Source organism: Macrotis lagotis, chromosome 1 (genome assembly GCF_037893015.1).
Source record: "Macrotis lagotis isolate mMagLag1 chromosome 1, bilby.v1.9.chrom.fasta, whole genome shotgun sequence".
Classification (NCBI taxonomy): domain Eukaryota; kingdom Metazoa; phylum Chordata; class Mammalia; order Peramelemorphia; family Peramelidae; genus Macrotis; species Macrotis lagotis.
In genome coordinates, this window is record NC_133658.1 from 546,846,950 (window position 1) to 546,865,171 (window position 18,222).

An 18,222-nucleotide genomic window follows, 5' to 3' on the forward strand; every position below is an offset into this window, starting at 1 on the left:
ATTCATGTGCTTGTCATCATCTCCCTGGTGTTGTGATCTTCTTCGAAAATGAAGGACAAATATTATTATTAGCACTGTCAAAGGACAGAAATTCTGTCTTCCTCCCAGAAGTATAAGAGTAATGAATAAAAGGAAATTAGAAATACTTAGTCAAGAATATTCTCTAGTCCACAAAGCAGACCTAGGCAGCATAGGGGTAAGATTCAACTGGATCAGTTAATTCCTTAGAGATAAACAGTACAGTCAACATTCAGTCCAAAAAGCAGGTGAAAAGTATTAAAATTTAATAGAAGTAATGTTTTTAAATAGCGTCAGAGGCATATGAAATACAAGATGTAGGTCAATGATGTTTTAGTAGGCAATTAACACAGAATTAACAGAAGAGTAGAAACAATAGCTGAGAGCACAGATTAAGGGAAACTGAGAATAATTTTTTTTTTGCAAGGCAGTGGGGTTAAGTGACTTGCCCAAGGGCACACAGCTAGGTAATTATTAAGTGTCTGGGACCAGATTTGAACTCAGGTATTCCTGACTCCAAGGCCAGTGGTCTATCCACTGCACCACCTAGCCGCCCCATGAAACTGAGAATAGCAAGACAAATATTAACCTGATGTTTCCTAATCCCAAAACTATGCTACAGACGAACAAAATACTTAAAATTCACTACCAGAAACCATTATGCTTCAATATGCTAAAAGCTCAAAAGGAAAGAAAATATGGTAAAAAAAAAAAAAAAAAGCAACTGAGAATGAGTAAGGAAGAAAGATGAGGAGAAAAGACAGTAGAAATTAAAAATAAGTAGCAGAGTTTTCAAAATAAGTGCCCTGTGGGGTGGCTAGGTGCCGTAGTGGATAGAGCACCGGCCCTGGAGTCAGGAGTACCTGAGTTCAAATCCGGCCTCAGACACTTAATAACTACCTAGCTGTGTGGCCTTGGGCAAGCCATTTGCCTTACAAAAACCTAAAAAAATAATAATAATAATAAAAAAGTGCCCTAAGCAGCATAAATTTGAGAAGTGAGGTACTTCACAAAGGCTGATATCAGTCTATGGACTACTAGATAGGGAGCACTAGACACCATAGGGGGAAGCACAAACTTTAGATAACCTCAGTGATTGCACTGAGAGAGAAGCCTTTGTAGGCTGAAGGGGACAAAACTGGTACACAGTCTGCTCTGGATTTGCTACCCAGAATTAGTTAATGGACAACAAGCTGCCAATTTGCACCTGCTCCCACATCCCACAGTGATCTGCTGAGTGGAATCTCCTCTTACTCCCTAGCAACTAGAATATTTTGCCCATGACCAGTTCTGGCTAGACCCTTTCTTCAATGTCCACAGACTTCTCTGTCTCCATATGATGACCATGAAAATTATTTACTATGACTTTTTCTTGGATTTCCCCACAAGGATTTGGTCTGGTGAATTTTCTAGATCAATTTGGAAGAGATGGGTAGAAGGACCTCCCTGTTCTGTTTTCTGCTATTCTACCTTCTAGGCACCCCCATAATATTTCTTGATGTCTAGCAATTGTTCATTATGTGGCACTAAACTTTATGTACTTACTATTTTACATTATATTTAAACTACATGCCAAAGTCTAAATTCATTCCCCCCTACTCTGATAATCAACCCCTTGATGCAGAGAATTATGAATGTAGAAAATAATCTTTAATGCTGTTAAATCTTGTTAAACAGTTTAATCTTTTGAGTCATGGACCCCTGTTGGCAGTCTGGTGAAGTCTATGGACCCCTTCAGAATAACATTCTGAATAAAATTCAGAGGATTAAAAATGAAACAAAAGGTGAATGGGGGGAAAAAATAAGATGTAATTTTTCCCCCAAGTTGACATACTCTGTGAAACCAAATTAAGGGCTCTTTCAAATAAAGTTTTAGGGGGCAGAGCCAAGATGGCAGCATGAGAACAGCCTTTCCTAGGAGCTCTCTCAAAAATATTTCAAAAAAACCTTAAAATTATTGCTCAAACTAAATTTTTGAGAGATAGAACCCAGAGAAAGATCCAGTGAGGCAATTCTCCAGCCCAAGGTAACCTGGAAAAATAGTGGGAAAGCTCTGTTCCACAGGGGTAGAGGCGGCAGAAGCACAGCCAGGATTACTGGGCTGAGCAAAGGAGCACCAGTCTTCTGGGAATAGCCCACTAGGTACCTAGAAGCCTGGGTCATGTGGAGCGCTGACTCTGGGCAGCAGAAGCAGTTTTCTGACCTAGAAACCCAGGTAACATCAAGCACAATTTGGAAAATCAGCGGGGAAACCTCTGCCAGAGTGAGTGAGAGCCAGTGTGACCCTCAGTGCAGCCATGACTATCAGCATAGCTGTGGCCCTCACCTCAGCCCAGATCCCAGGAAACAGAAGCAGGTTTTCAGAGTCACCTGGAAGCTGCTCCTAGAGTGCTCAGCCCACTGAAGGTAAGGAGGTGGGGGGAAGACTGTCAAGGTCTCTCCTCTGGCCCTGAGACAGGACTTTTGGTACTTGGTCCATATTCAGATGCTGGTCACAGTCTGGGGCCCCCAATTGCCATCCAGAGACCAGAGTACAAGTAGAAGAGCAGTCAGAGTCTCATATAAGGCTTGAATGAACTGAAGTCCTTGCAGGGATGTCCCAATAATACTCAAAAGCTCGGGAAGCATTCCAAACCAGGCATAGACTGGGGAAATGAGTAAATAGGAAAAAAAAAAAAAAAAAAAAGAAACCTGACCATAGACAATTACTTTGGTCCCATGGAGTACCAAAACACATAATCAGAAGATAAGAAAGTTCTAGCTTCTGCATCTAAATCCTCCAAGAAATAAAGAAGTTGGTCTCGGGCTATTTCAGAGCTCAAAAAAAGATTTCAAAAATTAAGTAAGGGGGATAGAGGAAAAATTGGGAAGAGAAATGAGGGAAATGCAGGAAAAACATGAAAACCAAGTCAACAGCTTAGTCAAGGAGATCCAAAAAAATGCTGAAGAAAATAGCATACTAAAAACTAAGTTTAGGTCAAATGGAAAAAAATTTAAGAAGGAGAAAAATATCTTAAAAAGCATAATTAATCAGAGGGAAAAGGAAATTAAGAAAGCTCTCTGAAGAAAACAAATCTTTCAAATGTAGAATGGAGGTAAAGAAGCTGATGACTTTGCAAGGAATCAAGACATAATAAAACAATATCAAAAGAATGAAAAACTAGAAGAAAACGTGAAATATCTCACTGAAAAACAACTGACCTGGAAAACAGATCCAGGATAGACAATTTATAAGTTTCTGTACACCCTAACAGCAACATGGGAGTGATGTTCAACCTTGAAGGACTTGCTCATTCCATCAGTGCAACAATTGGAAACAATTTTGGGCTGTCTGCAAAGGAGAGTACCATCTGTATCCAGATAAGGAGATGTGGAGTTTGAACAAAGTACAAGGACTATTCCTTAAATTTGGGGGGGAAAAAAACAGATATCTTATTGTCTGATCTGGTTACCTCTAAGAATTCTGTTCTCTTTAAGGATATGATTTCTCTCTCATCACACCCAATTTGGATCAAGGTACAACATGGAAACAAAGTAAAGACTGACGGAGATCTGTGGGGTGGGGTGGGGGGAGGGAAGCAAGATTGGGAGAAAATTGTAAAACTCAAATAATATCTTTAATAAAAGTTTCTGGGCTACCTGAAAGTCATGATCAGGAAAAGAGCCTTGACTTCATTTTTAAAGAATTTCTATGGAGAAATTGTCCTGATATCCTAGAAGCAGAGGGCAAAAATAGAAATTGAAGGAATCCACTGATCTCCTACAGAAAGAGATTAAAAAAAATAATCCCCAGGAATATTATAACCAAGTTCCAGAACTCCCAAGTCAAAGAGAAAATACTACAAGCAGCTAGAACAAAACAATTCAAATATTGTGGTGCTGCAGTCAGGATTACCCAGGATTTAGCAGCATTCACATTTAAGGGGGATTGGAATATAATAGGGCTTGTAGGGTTTGGAATATAATATTCCAGAAGGCAAAAGAGCTTGGAACGTAATTGAGAATCAACTACCCAGAAGAACTGAACATCCTCTTCAATGAAATGGGAATTTCAAAAATTCCTGTTAAAATGACTAAAGCTTAACAGAAAATTCAATCTTCAAGTATAGGGCTCAGGTAAAGCATAGAGAGAGAGTGGACAAGAAGGATAAATTACAAGGGATTTAATGATGATGAACTGCTTGTATTCCTGCATGGGAAGATGATACAGATAACACTCATGAACCTTCTCATTTATTAGAACAGTTAGGAGCTTTTATTGTCAAGACTCAGAAGAGAGCCAAATTTCAAAGTATAATATATTTTTTAAATGGAGTCAATGAGTGAAAAGGAAATGTACTGGGAGACAGGAAAAGAGAGGGAGAATGGATTAAGATATTTCATGCAAATGAGTCAAGAAATAGCTTTTGCAATGGTATGGAAGGGGGAAGGTAAGGGGGATTGAAGGAGCCCTCATTCTCATCGGAAATGGTTCAGAAAGAAAACGTGGGGGGGGGGGGGTGTATGTGTACACACATATAAATAATAGGCAAAGAAATCCAGAAGAAAAAGGAGAGAAAGGGGATGGGAGAAAGAGGACTGGAGAAGGAAGGGGGGATGTAGGAGATAGAGGAGAAGGTAGATCATGGAAGAGGATAGTCAGATATATTTTCTTTTTTGCTTTTTGCAAGGTGGTGGGATTGGATGACCTGTCTGGGACCACAGGGATGGGTCGGTAGTGGGTCTCTGGGGATGGATATAGGCTTGGGGCCTATTGGCCCCAGGGCCAATGGTCTGTCTGCTATGCCACTCAGCTGTCCCATAGCACACTTTTGATGAAGGAAAGAGTGAAAGGAGAGAGAAAATATAATAATTGGTAGTGGGGAGAAATGGATGGAGGGAATTACAATCAGCAACAGCAACTGTGGCAGTGACTTTTCTGATAGATTTATGATAAAGAAACCAAGTTAAGAACTTTGATCTGAGGCAAAGAATTTGCATAGACAACCATCTCCCACACCTACTGCTCCCCTCAACATTTTGTGTTCCTGACTCTATACTGTCTTCCAGGCTGTGGTCTACTGATAGAAATTCCTACCACCTGCCTAACTTCTTAAATTTTACTACCACAAAAATTCTGGCTAGAACCAGAAGTATATTGCTTATCACTTTGGATCAAGATTTAGTCCCACCCTGAAGCAGCCTAGGGGCCCATTCTAGCAAGACAGAGTGACCACACTGGTAATAGAAGTTGCTCACTAGTGTGGTGGCATTGTATTCATGAATGGGTATTAAGTTTTGTATGTGACCCTCGAGGGGTTTTTGGTTGATCAAAGCAGCCTAGAAGAGTTAAAAGGTTGTAAAACAATGTCCTCCTTCCTAGCAAGGCTCTTATCACCAGGTACAAAAATGTTTCATTAGTCACAAGTACCAACCAAATCCCAAGGACAGGGATTCAACAAGTAAAACCTAGCACTATGGTTTAAGTTTAAATACATTAGGACTTTTTGGACTTTTATGGACTAGCCAGGGCTCCTCCATTTATAAAACTCTAGGAGAAAATGCTTTCCAAGTTCCAAACAAAAGAAATTATAAGAGTTCTTATAATTCAATTGGGATTCTAGTACACCTAAATGTTTCAATTTAATCTGAGTTGTATAGTACATGTGCCCTAGCATAGCAGGAGAACTCGGTGCAAAAAGAAATGTCTGTATTTGAAATGGAATCTTGCAATTTTCCTATACTGTTCGATTGGTTTTCAGAAACCTCCTCCCATATGTCGGACTTAGGGCAGAAGCATACATATTAGTGGTAGTGCTAGTGGTACTGTGATAGTTCTAGTGCCAGACCTAGTAGTACTAATGAATGCTGCTCTGTCTTGGCCACTCCTTGGTGGCCCATCCTTGTGGTATGCTTATTGGAAAATACCTGGAGTAAGGTGCTAAACCACTTTTCAAGCACCACCCTTGTTCCTTCCACCAGGGAAATGAATTTGAGCAAGGGTCCACCCAGGCTAACTCTCTTTTGCCCTACTGAGTTGACCTGGTTGTTGCTGCTCCTGCTTCTTCCATTCCACTTCCTTTCTCTAAGCTGGATCCATATGTTCTCTGCTGCTGGATCTATGATGATCTAGATATCTTTTCTTTCTCTTTTTCCCTTTTAATTTGATCATCCCCTTTGCTGTTCTCTCTTAGTTGTCTATTACCTTAAATTTATTACCTTCTTGGAAACTCCTATATCCTTTAAGAAACTAACTATCCAGATACTTCTCCAAAGGAACTAACTTGTAAACTTTTGTATTAGTTTATCGACTTTCTGTGGTAACTTGTAAACTGTGCAACCTTTGAATTAAAAGATTAAGCCTTTTTTACCTCCCTGAGTCAAAGATTGGTGAGTTCTTCACAAAATGAACCCATATATATCCTTAAGTCCCCTTTCCTGGAAGCCTATTTTCTCTCAGCACTAGGTTAATATGGAACATCAAGAATTCTAAAAGTTGTTATAAACTATTATTATACTTTTACTATACTATTGCTCTATGTAAAAAAAAAAAATAAAAGTTTTTTTTAAGGAATGCGTCAAAATTACAGAATCAGAGAATTTTAGAAGGGATGTCTTCTAGTCCAACATTCTCACTTTATATATGAGAAAACTGAGGAGCAGAGGTAAACTGTTGTCCAAGGCCACAAAAGTTTTCATTAAAAAAAAAATCTAAATAATACCAAAAACTATAAAGTATTATATGCTTAAAAATAAAGGCAGTATGATACAGTAGAAGTTTGACTTGGAGGACCAGTATTGCAATCACAATTTTGTCAATTATTAGCTCTGATAATTTAGGTATAACCCTAGTTTTTCTGAGTCCTTTTTCTTTCCCTGGAAAATAAAGCATAAACATTCAATTTCTAGATAAATATATGCAATTGTTAGAGTTTGTGGAAATAGAAATTATAAAAATTGAAAATGAGGACTGAAAACAGAAATAACTACTTTAAATATCTGAAGCACCTGATAAAAATGAATCTCTTATAGTATTATTACTCAAATTCACAAATGTTTAATGGGGTTCAGTTACAAAAATATCAATCTAAAAATACTTACTGTAACATAACCACTAGAAATTCCTCTTATGCTGCCAATATAAATCGAAGTAAATGTAATATCCAAGTGAAAATCTATCTCATCATTAGGCATAATGCAAGAAAAATTGTCCATGACGAGACTTTCTGGAAATATATTAGGTGAAACCTAGAAAGAAATAAAGGATAAAATGAACTACATTAAGTAATAAGTGAACAGCAAATACTGGAAAAAATTAATATATTTTCAGTTTAAATGCCTTCTATAAGCTCATTTGACATAATGAATTAGACTATATTCTCATCTAAAAAATTAAGTTAAATTGAATCATTTTCTGGGGCAGCTAGGTGGCACAGTGGATAGAGCACTGGCCCTGGAGTCAGGAGTACCTGAGTTCAAATCCAGCCTCAGACACTTAATAATTACCTAGCTGTGTGGCCTTGGGCAAGCCACTTAACCCCACTGCCTCGCAAAAACTAAAAAAAAAAAAAAAAAAAAAAATTGAATCATTTTCAAGTTCCCTTCCAAATAGAACTATGATTCTGTACCTGCAGGTATTACCAGTACCTGCAATTTATATTGAGAAGTAGTGAGTGGCAAATCAAATTACCATTTTGGTCACCTTCTTGCTCATTAAAAACAATGAGTTTACCTTGCAAAAAAAAAAAAAGTTTTAAATAACTCCAAAAATGAATTCCATAGAGTAAAACCATTCTTAACCTATATCTGATCTAAATCTAAATCAGTCATTGAAATTACTTAAGTTATTTACAGAGAAAGCTCAGCCCCCAAAAGACAAATCATTTTTGGTGTTCAATTCTAACAAAGGTCCCTAACAAACCAAGATACAACTTCTGGTGAGCACAGGAGTAGCAACTGTGATCTAAGACAGTACCCTCCGTCATTCCAATCCTCTTTGCTTTACCATTATGATATCTATATACTTATTACCTATAGAGGCAGATGCTGCTCATCATCACTTAAAAACTAAGATAATATGCGGCTCCTATTCAAATTAAATCATTCTGTCCAAATTCTCTCTTAACAACATTGCATATTTTTAGACTGACTTTCTTTGTATTTCCATTTGTCCAACCTACATTCATTTTCCTTTTCAGTTTGCCATATATTTTAGACAAATAATGTTTCCTGTACCAGAGTTATGTGTAATAAAGCTGCTGGTTCAGTTCACACAATCAACATTTCTTTATTATCATGATCCTTTTACTATCCCTACTCATAAACTATGTGTAGAAAATAAAAGGCAAAAAAAACAATCTTAGTCACAGATGTTTGCTATGATAATGGGAGGAATGTGGGGAATGCTTGGTTTCCACAAGAATGTGAAGGGAAATTGTTAGTTTACATTACAAAGACTGAGGTCTGCCTGGGAAGGTATGTAAATGTAAGAGAAAAGAATTAGCCCTAACCTGATCAAAATCTAAGATTAGATCAGACCTGACCCATCCAGGAGTTCTGAGTTATCTTAGTCTGTGTCCTCCTTTGTGCCTGCTCAAGGCAGTTATTACTCACTCCCCTATGCTCATTAGTATAATGAGGAAGGTGGGGAAAATATATGGGGGTGAATGTATCAATTAGATTGTGACCCTGGACAATGATTGGCACGAAGGGGGAGGAACAAGCCTTTCAAAGTGCATATAAGACTCTGCATTGTCATAATTTGGGGCCCCCTTTCATCAAGAGAGGTGGTCCTTCTTTGCAAAGATGTATTAATAAAAGACATTTTGATCACTCTGAACCAAGTATTTATAATGACAAGCCATTGATAACATAGGCATGTAATAATTCTTTCTCCATGTAGGTTAGGCTAATTGTTTTTTAAAGATATTGAGTCCATCTCTGAGTTTTCCTCAGCTCATTTCCTAATTACCCAAGCACAAAGCAGCCCAAAAAAGCTCAAAGAGCTCTCAGAAGCTTTAATAGTAATAGTAAATCATAATAAGCTACTCAAGCAAGGAGTTTTCCTTAGGTGAATCATCTCAATGCCTATCCTAGTTGAATAGTCTTCTCCTGTTTTGGCTAAGTAAATCTCTTTTTTGTTGTTAAATGCTGAATAAGCTGTAAGTATCTCATTTCATTCTAAAATATAACACAGTATCAGGGGATAGACCTGAATGAAGTCAGCTCAAAAACCTGCTATCAAATATTTGTATAATTTGGATTTTTTTTAAGATAGAAAAAGTAGAGTAAAAGGAAAGAAAAATTTCACTGGTTCTTCATAATCTATAGGACATAATTAGAACCAGGCAGCTAGGGGGCACAGTGGAGAGAGAACCCGCCCTGGATTCAGGTGGATCTAAGTTCAAATCCCGCCTCAGACACTTAATAATTACCTAGCTGTGTGACCTTGGGCAAGTCACTCTTATCCCCATTGCCTAAAACAAATAAAAAATTTTTAAAAAGATGTAATCAGAACCTTAAAACAATAAATCAGATTTTCTTATATCTATGAATTAATATTAATAGCTGGGATAGGGAAGTTGAAAGGAATTATAGTGTCTTTCTTCTCACATGCATTGTTAGTGAAGATTTATAGTCCTTTAAGTAAGGACTTCCAAGACTGTACTTCTGAATGAAAATATATTCTCTAAGAATAAATATATTCTCAGGTTTTATTCTCCGTCTTATTCTGCTAAATGATGCTCAATGTAGTACATAAATGTTCTGTCTTTTTCAGTTATGTTCAACACTTTGTTGAACCCATTTGGGGATTTTTTTGGCAGAGATGTTGGAGTGGTTTGCCATTTCCCTCTCCAGTTCACTTAATAGATGACGAAACTGAGGTAAACATGGCTAAATGACTTGCCCAGGATCACAGAGCTACTAAGCTGAAGCTCAGTTTGAACTCAAGAAGATGAATCTTCCTGACTCCAAACCTGACATTCTATCTACTGTACCACCTAGCTGCCCTTAAATAAAATTAGTCATATTTATCTCATCACTATTTGCAACTGTGGAGGGAAGTGAAGATCTTATTCCCATAAAGGAGACTGTTGCAATTTTTTAATATTTGTTTGGTGCAAACTTGTTTTACTATATTCATTTATATAGAAGTACTATTTAGTTTCTTAATTTTGATGTCATTTCACACATCAACCTATGTGCTACTAAGAATGTATAATTCATTTACAAGTTTTTAACTTAGTATGATCAACTGAATTTTTTCTTTAATGCAAAATGTTAAACTGTACTCAAAAACAAAGTATCTGCGATCTTACTGATTTGGAAATTCACTCCAAAAATGAAGATTGCAATTCATCCAAGTCTGTCTATTCTATATTCCTTTTCTTGCCCATATCCTCACATAACTTCACCAGAGTCCACTTAATGTGCTAGATGGTCTTTTCAAGGCTCTCCTAACCCAGCAAAGATACCACAGAAGTACTAAAGTTATCTACCTGTCTTCCTTCACTATGTTCTCTTTTAGGTTTTTTTTGTAAGGCAAATGGGGTTAAGTGGCTTGCCCAAGGCCACACAGCTAGGTAATTATTAAGTGTCTGAGGTCAGATTTGAACCCAGGTACTCCTGACTCCAGGGCTGGTGCTCTATCCACTGCGCCACCTAGCCGCCCCCCTTCACTATGTTCTCAATTCAAGACTAGTCCAAATTCTTTTCCCATTACATAGCTGCCTGATGTCATCCTTTACTTCTGTTCTTTGAAGTTCCTCTTTTATTATATACTATAGCCTTCTCACATCCACAACACACTTTTCCATTGATCCCTTTCAATTTTTCAAAGACTATTATCTTCTAAACCTCACAATTATATAACAACATTGGTAGAAATTGTTATTAAAATAATGGGCTCCTATTTGGGAGTGAAATTTGAGGTTATTAAAGAACTATGAAGGCGCAGCTAGGTGGCGCAGTGGATAGAGCACCAGCCCTGGAGTCAGGAGTACCTGGGTTCAAATCTGACCTCAGACACTTAATAATTACCTAGCTGTGTGGCCTTGGGCAAGCCATTTAACCCTATTGCCTTGAAAACTCTAAAAAACAAAAACAAAAACTATGAAATGTTCTGATTTCTCCTTTGTTGGTTTAATTACAAGACTAATATTGTCCATTTACAACATTTCCAGATATACTGATGGACAAAACTTTCTATGCTGTCCATACAACTTCAGATCAAATCTGATTAACATACATCTTTCATTCATGATTTCCTCTGTATAAGTGATCAGGTCAAATTCTCTTTAATGGTTATGATATCATTTCTAGGTCCAGTTCATCCTAATGTATGACCCTACTCAAATTCCAGTGGTTAGGATAGTAATAGTGAATATTTGTGAATAGTGAACTATTTCCTCCAAGGTCATTCTTTCTCAAGCAATTGTTTCTTCCTCTACACCCCCAAACCTACTCTTACACTTGGGGAAATACATAGATAGATAGATAGATAGATAGATGGATAGATAGATAGATAGATAGATAGATAGACAGACAGATAGATAGACAGACAGAAATAAAGAGAAAGAAAGAAAGAAAGAAAGAAAGAAAGAAAGAAAGAAAGAAAGAAAGAAAGAGGTATGTATGGATGTAGATATATCTATCTATGCTTAAGTAAGTATATGATGGGGATCCCAATTAATTAACCCTCTTTCCAACATTCAGATCTTCTCTGAGTGTTTTTCCTGGGTTCCTGCTAGCTATGATTTAATTACTGGCTCTGCAGTCCCTACCTTGGCTTTAGCTCAAGGTCTTTTTGTCTTCTGATTGCTGGTTATCAGTGCCCACTGTTTAAGGTCATCCTTGTTCTTTTATATTTTATGTGAGGATCAGGGTCTGGTCTGCTAAAGACAATCACATATTATCAGCACCTGGGGTCTTCTTTGATATCCAAAAGCTCTCCTTAAAAACAAGCTTATAACTTAATTATAAGTTCTGTTCCTTCTAATGGTCCCTTGGTGGCATCTACTTCTGACATGCAGATCCACTTCAAACAGATTTAATTATTTATCTGAGATCATTTTTTCTCTCTTCTTCCTTCTTCTCTCCCTGTATAAATGAGAACATGTCCCTCTTTGCTAGAGTATCTCCCAACTCACAGCCCACTGTGTCATCACAGTGCCCAACAAAAGGTCAACTTGCCTGGGGCGAGAGCCCTCATCTCAAATTTCTCAATACATCTTACACAGAAGCCCAATATTTTGGGGGTGTGAACCCCAACATATAAGGATATGTGTGGGTATATACATAAACATATATATATATATATATGCCCACACATATACTTGGAAACTATTTATGGGAATATGTACATATATGTATATATATATTTCAATATATACAAAAAGACAATGTTTTGTCTGTTTTTCATTTATATACTACTGGATGGCATCTGCTGCCACCATAACAACAGAAGAAGAAGAAGAAGAAGAAGAAGAAGAAGAAGAAGAAGAAGAAGAAGAAGAAGAAGAAGAAGAAGGAAGAAGAAGAAGGGCTCTGTTCAGATTGAGGGCCATTAAGTATTTTTCTTTTGTTTCATGGATAGTCAAAAATGCAATCTGCCAGGGGCCAAGAAGCCCCCATAAAAAGAGCAAACAAATCCCAGACATACCAGGAGCCAAGAAGCCCCATGTCAGATAAGATAAAACGAGCAAACAAAATTCCAGGTGTACCAAGGGCCAAGATAAAGGAAAGTCACCCTCCATTATCAAGAACAAACTGACCACAGACTATCCCTTCTCTCAGGCCAAGGCATACCAATTCCACCCCTAAGCTAATCCCCTTGTTCCTTCTCTACAATATAAGCATGTATTTTCTAAAATAAACTCAGATCTTATCCACCATCCTTGGGTCTCACTCTCCTTATTCTCACCCATTCCATTTCAGGCTGGGTCCTCCTCGACACCCCACTTTTCTGCCCCGCGGGTCGGGGCACGTGGTGCCCATCGTGCGGCTCGAGGCACGGATTCTTGCCAGGCAGACCCCGTAAAGAAGAATCGTCGCGACCCCCTCTGATTGCGACCCCCTCTGATCGCTCCGGAGAGCCCCACGAACAGGTAAGTGACGTCTGCCTCATTCTTTTCTCATGGGTTCCAAGCTGTCTAAAGAACAGGTCTTTATACGGGACCTTAAACTGGCACTTAAAGACAGGGGAGTTAAAGTAAAGAAAAAGGATCTTGTTAGATTCTTCCTTTTTATAGATGAAGTATGCCCGTGGTTTCTGGTAACAGGACCTGAGATCCACCCAGGCAAATGGCAGAAAGTAGGAAGAGATCTTAATCAGAAATTGAAAATAGAAGGACCCGATGCCGTCCCTGTTTCAGCCCTTTCTTACTGGGGTCTTATAAGAGACATAGTGGAAAGTGCCACTGGGGACCCCACAAAACAACAGCTTCTTTCAGTTGCAGAGTCCTGCCTTCGCCCTCTTTCACGTACAGCCTCTATAAAGTCTTTGAAAGAAGAGGAAGCGAAACCCCCTAAAACTCCAGCTAGATCTCCCTCAGCAGCTATTGAAATCCCCCCAAGCAAATCCCTCTATCCTCCTCTCCCTTCTGAGATAACACCAGCAGAGGAGCCCATAACCTGCCCAGTGTTTACAAGAAATAAGAATCTCCAGTCCAGTCCAGAGATGGACCCAGACTCAGAGCCTCTAGACCCAGGCAATGAGGCAGAACTTGAGGAAGAAGCTGCTAGATATAATAACCCAGACTGGCCCCTAGCCTCCGCTCCCCCTCCATACCTAACTGCCCCTGCCCTCCTGCCCCTGGGACCTAATAGGACCACACTTAATAAGGCACGGGAGCAACTATCCGCGCAAGTAAAAGAACTCCGTGAGGTTTTAGATCTCCAAACACAATATGCGCAGCTCTCCGGTGAGTTGTCTGCCCTACAGGATTCATTACAAAGGTCCCTTAAAATCCCCCTCTTAAAAAACCAGTTTAATTCAAAAACCAGAAGTGAAAGCAAAACAAAACAGAGACACTCTAAGGCAGAAGCTGCCATGAATTATAAAAAACAGATGGCATTCCCTGTCATGACAAGATCCCGCCAAGATGATAGTGACCCTGATGCAGGAGAGGCTGAGCCCCCTGAGTCTTCCCATAGCGAAGGAGAAGAGGAAGAGGAGAATAGGAGCAGGGAAGATGAAAGGGAAGTGGCAGATCGTCTAGGGGAACAAAAATCACTAAATTATAGAAAAATCCACTTCAAAAACTTGAAAGACTTACATACAGCTGTTAAGACCTATGGGCCTAATGCCCCCTTTACTCTCTCAGCACTAGAAGCCATCCCCCGTGGGGGACATCTTCTCCCCTCCGAGTGGCTCAGGGTTGTCCAGGCAGTACTTACACGAGGACAGTTCCTCACCTGGAAGGCTGATTTTTTTGATCGTTGTCAAACCATTGCTTCAACTACCTATAAAACTTCTAAGGGAGCTTATGAAAAACCCTCAAGGACAGGGCATTGTAGAAAGAGCCCACCAAACGCTCAAAAACATGATTACTAAATTACAGAAAGGGTCAGAGACACTCTACCCCAAGATTTAACAATGCTAAAACTATTCTTAACCATGCCCTCTTTGTCCTCAATTTCCTCTCCCTTGATGCTAATGCCAAATCTGCAGCAGATCGCCTTTGGCATCCCACTACTGAACACAATTATGCACAGGCTATGTGGAGAGATCCCATCTCCAACAAATGGCAAGGACCTGACCCAGTCCTTATCTGGGGTAAAGAACATGCCTGTATTTATGATTCATCAGCTCAAAATGCTAGATGGCTACCCGAGCGTCTAGTGAAATCACATAATCCACCCAGGGAACCCCCTGAGGAATCCCCCTCTGTGCTCTCTTGTAGATAAAAGATCCAGCATGAAGGCCTGCTCCTTCCGCTGTCCTGCTCATACCAACTACTTAACTACACTTGGGTTAGTCGAAGATGCTCAAGGATTCTGCATCTGGAGTACCTCGAAAGTTGACTCCACGACACCCTGGCTTCCCCTGTACCCAGATCTTTGTCGATTATCCTAATGGAACAGTGGATGGGACGCAGTATGGGGGTCCGATGATCGCATGACAGGCTGTGGCTCTCAAGATAGAAAAGAGAGGCTTGGGACCCTCTCCTTTTATGTTTGCCCGGGATACCATTGCTCATCAGCCCCACAATGTGGTAGAATGGGGGACTTCTATTGTAAAAATGGGATTGTGAGACGACAGGAACTGGGTACTGGATCACGAACTCAAAATCAGATTTCATTTCCGTAACTACCAACTATACTACCCGCATTTGTAACTCATATAGATGTGACCCCCTGTCCCTCCCCTCTTGCAAAAAGAATCAATGGTGTAACCCCCTAAAAATCCAGTTCACGACAGAAGGTAAAAGGGCGTCTGGATGGGGGAAAGGATACACCTGGGGACTCAGATTGTACAAGGAAGGATATGATGAGGGTCTAATATTTACCATAAAGCTCACTCAAACCATCCCCATACCCCCCCAACCGGTGGCCATTGGGCCTAATGCTAACATCTATAATACCAGACCCTTGGACCAACCTACTCCCAGCACCCCTGTCTCCCCCGACACCGTCCCTTATAGACCCACCCTCCCTGCTAGCGATCCCTCTACTGCCCATATCATACTTACTCTCATTAATGCCTCTGTGCAAGCTTTGACCCAGATACAGAATTCTTCATTTGAAGAATGCTGGATCTGCTATTCCTCTTCCCCGCCCTTCTATGAAGGTATTGCTCAATTCAGGAACATCACACACTCCAACAGAACAGATGATCTCAGATGGGGCACTGGGGAATCCCAAGGCCTCACTCTTACAAAAATCTCCAGTCAGGGACATTGTCTCCTTGGCCCACATATGCTCCCCCCTCTTCAGCTAGACACAGTATGTAACCAAATTACCCTTATTAATACTTCCTATAGATATGCTGTAGCCCCTCTTAATACCTATCTTGCCTGCTCGTCAGGACTAACCACCTTTGTGGACACCAAACAATTCCTTGAGAAAAAGGACTATTGTGTCCTTGTCTCCCTTTTTCCTCACCTAACTGTCCACTACCCGGAGGAATTCCTCCAATTTTGGGAACATGGAAGGGGTACCCTTATCAGAGACAAAAGAGAACCCCTGACAGCAGTCACACTCGCGGTCCTGATTGGACTTGGGCTTGTTGGCTCTGGTACAGGTATTGCCTCCTTAGTCTCCTCCAATGCACAGTACACCCAGCTTAGCACCGCTATTGATAAGGATCTCTCAGAACTTCAAGCAGGGTTAGAACACCTAAAAGATTCTGTTGCCTCTTTAGCTGAAGTAGCATTACAAAATAGACGTGGTCTTGATTTGTTATTTTTACAACAGGGGGGACTCTGCGCGGCACTAAAGGAAGAATGCTGTTTTTTTAAGGATAAACTTGGCCTGGTAGAAGACAGTCTGCAAAGGGTTAAGGATAGCCTGGAAAAAAGAAAAAGGGAGAGAGAGAAAGGTGAGGCATGGTATAAAAATTGGTTTTCCACATCCCCCTGGCTCTCTACTCTGCTCCCAAGCCTTCTAGGTCCGTTAATTGGCTTCCTAATTCTAATTTCTTTTGGACCATGGGCCTTCAGGAGACTGACTAACTTTATCAAATCCCAAATTGACTCAGCCCTTGGAAAACCAGTTTCGGTCTTATACCACCAATTGAAAAGCCAAGGGTCCTGTGAGGACCTCCAAATGGAACCCTTGAGGTTCGCTGCTCTTACACCTCGCCCACCTTGGTATGCGTGCATCTGCTCAAGGAAAGGCACCCCCTAAGGGCTGCAGTGATACCCAATGACGGGATTTAGTGCAACTCCATGACTTGGGAACATCAGATCCTACAGGAGATAACAAGGACCTCGCTAAGGTCCCCTCCTGGTCACGGATACCAAGCATGAAAAACAAGTTGCATAGCCTAAGACAGGGATCCTGCCCATAAATTTAATACAAAAATGGGGGACATGCCAGGGGCCAAGAAGCCCCCATAAAAAGAGCAAACAGATTCCAGACATGCCAGGGGCCAAGAAGCCCCCATAAAAAGAGCAAACAAATCCCATACCAGGAGCCAAGAAGCCCCATGTCAGATAAGATAAAACGAGCAAACAAAATTCCAGGTGTACCAAGGGCCAAGATAAAGGAAAGTCACCCTCCATTATCAAGAACAAACTGACCACAGACTATCCCTTCTCTCAGGCCAAGGCATACCAATTCCACCCCTAAGCTAATACCCTTGTTCCTTCTCTACAAAATATAAGCAGGTATTTTTCTCAAATAAACTCAGACCTTATCCACCATCCTTGGGTCTCACTCTCCTTATTCTCACCAATTCCATTTCAGGCTGGGTCCTCCTCGACACCCCACTTTTCTGCCCCACGGGTCGGGGCAGCAATCATTTTGTCCTAGGTTTACAATAATTTTGCTATGCAAAAGCCTTTAAACTTCTTGTAATCATTTTTTTTATATTCTATTGAATTTCTTGGTTTCCAAGTTCATCAACTACTCAATTGCAATGAATTCCACTCTACCTCAATTACATGCATTTGGTCTTGCCATCACCCACAAATATTCTACTTCCATAATCAAGAATTATGAAATTCTTTTACCTCACATAATTTTCTATAATTCCATCTCTCCTTATGCTTCTTTCTTCCTTAACCTATTCTTCATCTTCATCATGATCAAACTCTGTTCTGGCTAAACTGTCAGTCTTGACCTCTGATTGAACAGTTCAACTCCACACTTTCCCTTTCAAATAAATATCCCTACTAGGTTTAAATTACAGAGAAACTAAAAAAAGAGATGAAAGACCCACATGTACAAAAAAATGTTAAGATCAGTTCTTTTTTTAGTGATAAAGAACTAGACTCTAAGAGATTGTCCATAAAATGGGAAATGGCTAAAAGGTAGGATATAGGAAAGTAAAGAAATAGTACTATGCCACTTTTTTAAATGATGGATTTCATAAATCCTGAGAAGACTTATATGAAGTATTAGGAAATGAAATGAGCAGAACCAAAAGAACAATTTATATAGTAAGAATATCAGAGTATTATTCCTCTCCTTTATCATTTTTGCCAATTTGCTGGTCATGGGTCCTGTTTGACACTGAAAACTTTTCAAAACCTAGCCTCCTGGTCCCCTTCTCTGGTCTTC

General features: G+C 39.8%; 1 protein-coding gene across 14 annotated transcripts in view; it reads right to left on the bottom strand.

The window, feature by feature from the left end:
* The window catches only part of SENP7 (SUMO specific peptidase 7), a 199,930-nt gene that overhangs the window by 66,373 nt on the left and 115,335 nt on the right, over positions 1-18,222 (bottom strand). For all 14 annotated transcript variants that reach the window (XM_074214358.1, XM_074214357.1, XM_074214356.1 and 11 more), the window contains one exon: positions 7,099-7,245. In XM_074214358.1, the coding sequence (XP_074070459.1) occupies positions 7,099-7,245 (147 nt within the window). The remainder of the gene's footprint in view (positions 1-7,098; positions 7,246-18,222) is intronic.